General features: G+C 60.9%; 1 protein-coding gene across 1 annotated transcript; it reads right to left on the reverse strand.

The window, feature by feature from the left end:
- Window positions 1–240: 240 nt before the first annotated feature.
- Window positions 241–2,152, reverse strand: Nog (noggin). The gene has a single exon (XM_036198140.1). The coding sequence runs from the start codon at window positions 1,617–1,619 to the stop codon at window positions 921–923; it is 699 nt and encodes a 232-aa protein (XP_036054033.1). The 5' UTR covers window positions 1,620–2,152; the 3' UTR covers window positions 241–920.
- Window positions 2,153–2,496: the final 344 nt, after the last annotated feature.

The following is a 2,496-nucleotide window of genomic DNA, read 5'->3' on the forward strand; positions in this document are numbered from 1 at the left end:
CTTTGGTGTCACGGGGGAGGGTACCCAGGAAGACTCGGTGGAGGCCACATGATCTTAAAAGATAGGGTTTGAGAATAACACCCACCCCCACTGAAAATTTTACAGTCACCTTCATCACCCCACAGGAGGGGAGTCCTGAACGATGAGCTTGTCTCCCAATAGGAATAGTAAGCGCGGCGGCACCCCCCCCCCCAACCCCCGCCATCAATCACCAACACAGTGAATCAATGTCGAGCCCAGTCGGTTTTAGTGGTTTTCTTTAATCCTGTTCTGCATTTCTTTCTTATTTACTACACGGGATATTATAAAGAATAAATAGCAGATACTCTTAATTTACAATGATTAGTCATTCCATTTGTTCTCTATATTTACAATAACTGTAAAATAACATTGAACTCTATAGCTTCTTCGAGGTCTAAGGAAAATCAAAACACTTTCCGAAGAATGGAAAATAGCTTTTTTAAAAAAGTCCTTCTACAAAAGTTCCCCCTCTCTTTGTACTTTTAAGAAAAAATAACTCCCCCCCCCCCTGCTTCGCCATGCGAAGGGCACTGGGATATAAATAGCAGGTTAACATTATTACCAACAACCAGAATAAGTCTCTCTTTTCTCTGCTTTTTTTTTCCTTTTGCTTGCTTTTTTTTTTTTTAAATACAGTAGAAGCCGGTAACTTTTGACGTATAATACTGACCTTTTAATAAGTAAATTAAAACTGGGACCGTATATACACACACATATACATTCCTACACAGTTAAACAGTGCATTACATGAACCAGAAAGCCGGGTCTCTGTAGCCAAGAAGAAAAAAAAAGTTCATTGAAAACCCTCGCTAGAGGGTGGTGAAACTGGTTGGAGGCTGTGTGGGGGCGTTGGTAGGGATCCATCAAGTGTCTGGGCGCGGGCAGGGGGCCCCCGAGTTCTAGCAGGAACACTTACACTCGGAAATGATGGGGTACTGGATGGGAATCCAGCCGCAGCGCTGACCCCCGCGCCGCTGACAGCGCCACCGCAGCACGGTGAGGTGCACAGACTTGGACGGCTTACACACCATGCCCTCGGGCACAGAGCACGAGCGCTTGCTGAAGCAGCTGCCCACCTTCACGTAGCGCGGCCAAAAGCGGCTGCCCAGGTCGTTCCACGCGTACAGCACCGGGCAGAAGGTCTGTGACCACAGCCACATCTGTAACTTCCTCCTCAGCTTCTTGCTCAGGCGCTGCTTCTTGCCTTGGGCCAAGCCCTCGGAGAACTCCAGCCCTTTGATCTCGCTCGGCATGGCCCCCGACGGCCTCTGCCGCAGCAGCTGGTCCAGCTCCGCCAGGTCCTCGGCACCCCCAGCCGGTCCCCCGCCCCCTCCGGGCCGATCCTCGGGGGGCGAAGTGGCCATGAAGCCCGGGTCGTAGTGGCCCCCGAGCAGCGAGCGCAGCAGCGTCTCGTTCAGATCCTTCTCCTTAGGGTCAAAGATAGGGTCTGGGTGTTCGATGAGGTCCACCAGGGGCAGGTTGTCGCTGGGCGCCGGGCGGATGTGCAGATAGTGCTGGCCGCCGGCCGGTGCTGCCCGCAGTCCCAGGACCACCACCAGGGCGTAGAGGGTGACCCCCAGGCTGGGGCAGCGCTCCATGCCTCCCGCGCGCGCCCCGGGGCTGCCTCTTCGTCCCGCGTCCCCGGAGGAGAGCACGCCGAGCCCGCGGCGCTGCCGCGCTCCCCGGTCCCTCCGGAGGCGGCTCACCCGAGGCTGGGCAGGCGCAAGGCGGGCAGCATGAGCCGCGAGGAGAGCGGGTCGCGCAGCGCCGGCTCCCGCCGCGGCGCAGAAGACGCGCACGAGTTGGTCGCAACTCCCCCCCGCCGCTCTACTTGGGAAGGCGACTGCGGCCGGGCATCCGAGATTACTCCAGCGCGACCGTGGGGCGCTGGGGGCGCCGGCTCCTCGCTGCTCTCCCGGGCGGCCGGCGGCGCAGGGCGCGTGGACGAGCCTCTTCCCTCCTCCTCCTCCGGCCGCTCGGCGTCCTGCCTCTCTGTGCGGCGCCGCGGGTCGAGCGGGTCCTGGGCCACTTCCCTCCGCCTGCTACGGGCTGCGCAGCCGGCTCTGCCCGGCGGACTCCAGCGGCGGTGGCGGCGGCGGCGGCGGCGGCGTCCGCGCACGTTGGCACCGGTTTGTCTGTCTCGCAGGGTCCAAGCCTTTAAATTTCCTGCACTTTCAGCTCCATCACCATGGAAACCACTGACTCTCTCCGCGTTGCCCCCTCCCCCTTCTTCCCCCCAAACAACAACCCCACCCCCCACTCCTCCACCCGCGAGGAGCCGGAGCCGCACGGGCTCGTGGGGGGGTGGGGTGGGGGGAGCGACTGCACTGGCCGCGAAGGCGGCGGCGGCGGCGGCGGCGGCTCCGGCAGCGCCCAGGGCTGTGCCCCGCCGGACCCAGATGCCCCGGGAAGCCGACAGTCGGGCTGCCCGCCGGAGCTCACAGGCGGCGGCGGCGGCGGCGCGGCAGCGGCGGT

Source organism: Onychomys torridus, chromosome 8 (genome assembly GCF_903995425.1).
Source record: "Onychomys torridus chromosome 8, mOncTor1.1, whole genome shotgun sequence".
In the NCBI taxonomy this organism is placed as follows: Eukaryota; Metazoa; Chordata; class Mammalia; order Rodentia; family Cricetidae; genus Onychomys; species Onychomys torridus.

Coding starts and splice junctions, on each gene's coding strand:
- Nog (XM_036198140.1), bottom strand. CDS start 1,619: ATGGAGCGCTGCCCCAGCCTGGGGGTCACCCTCTACGCCCTGGTGGTG.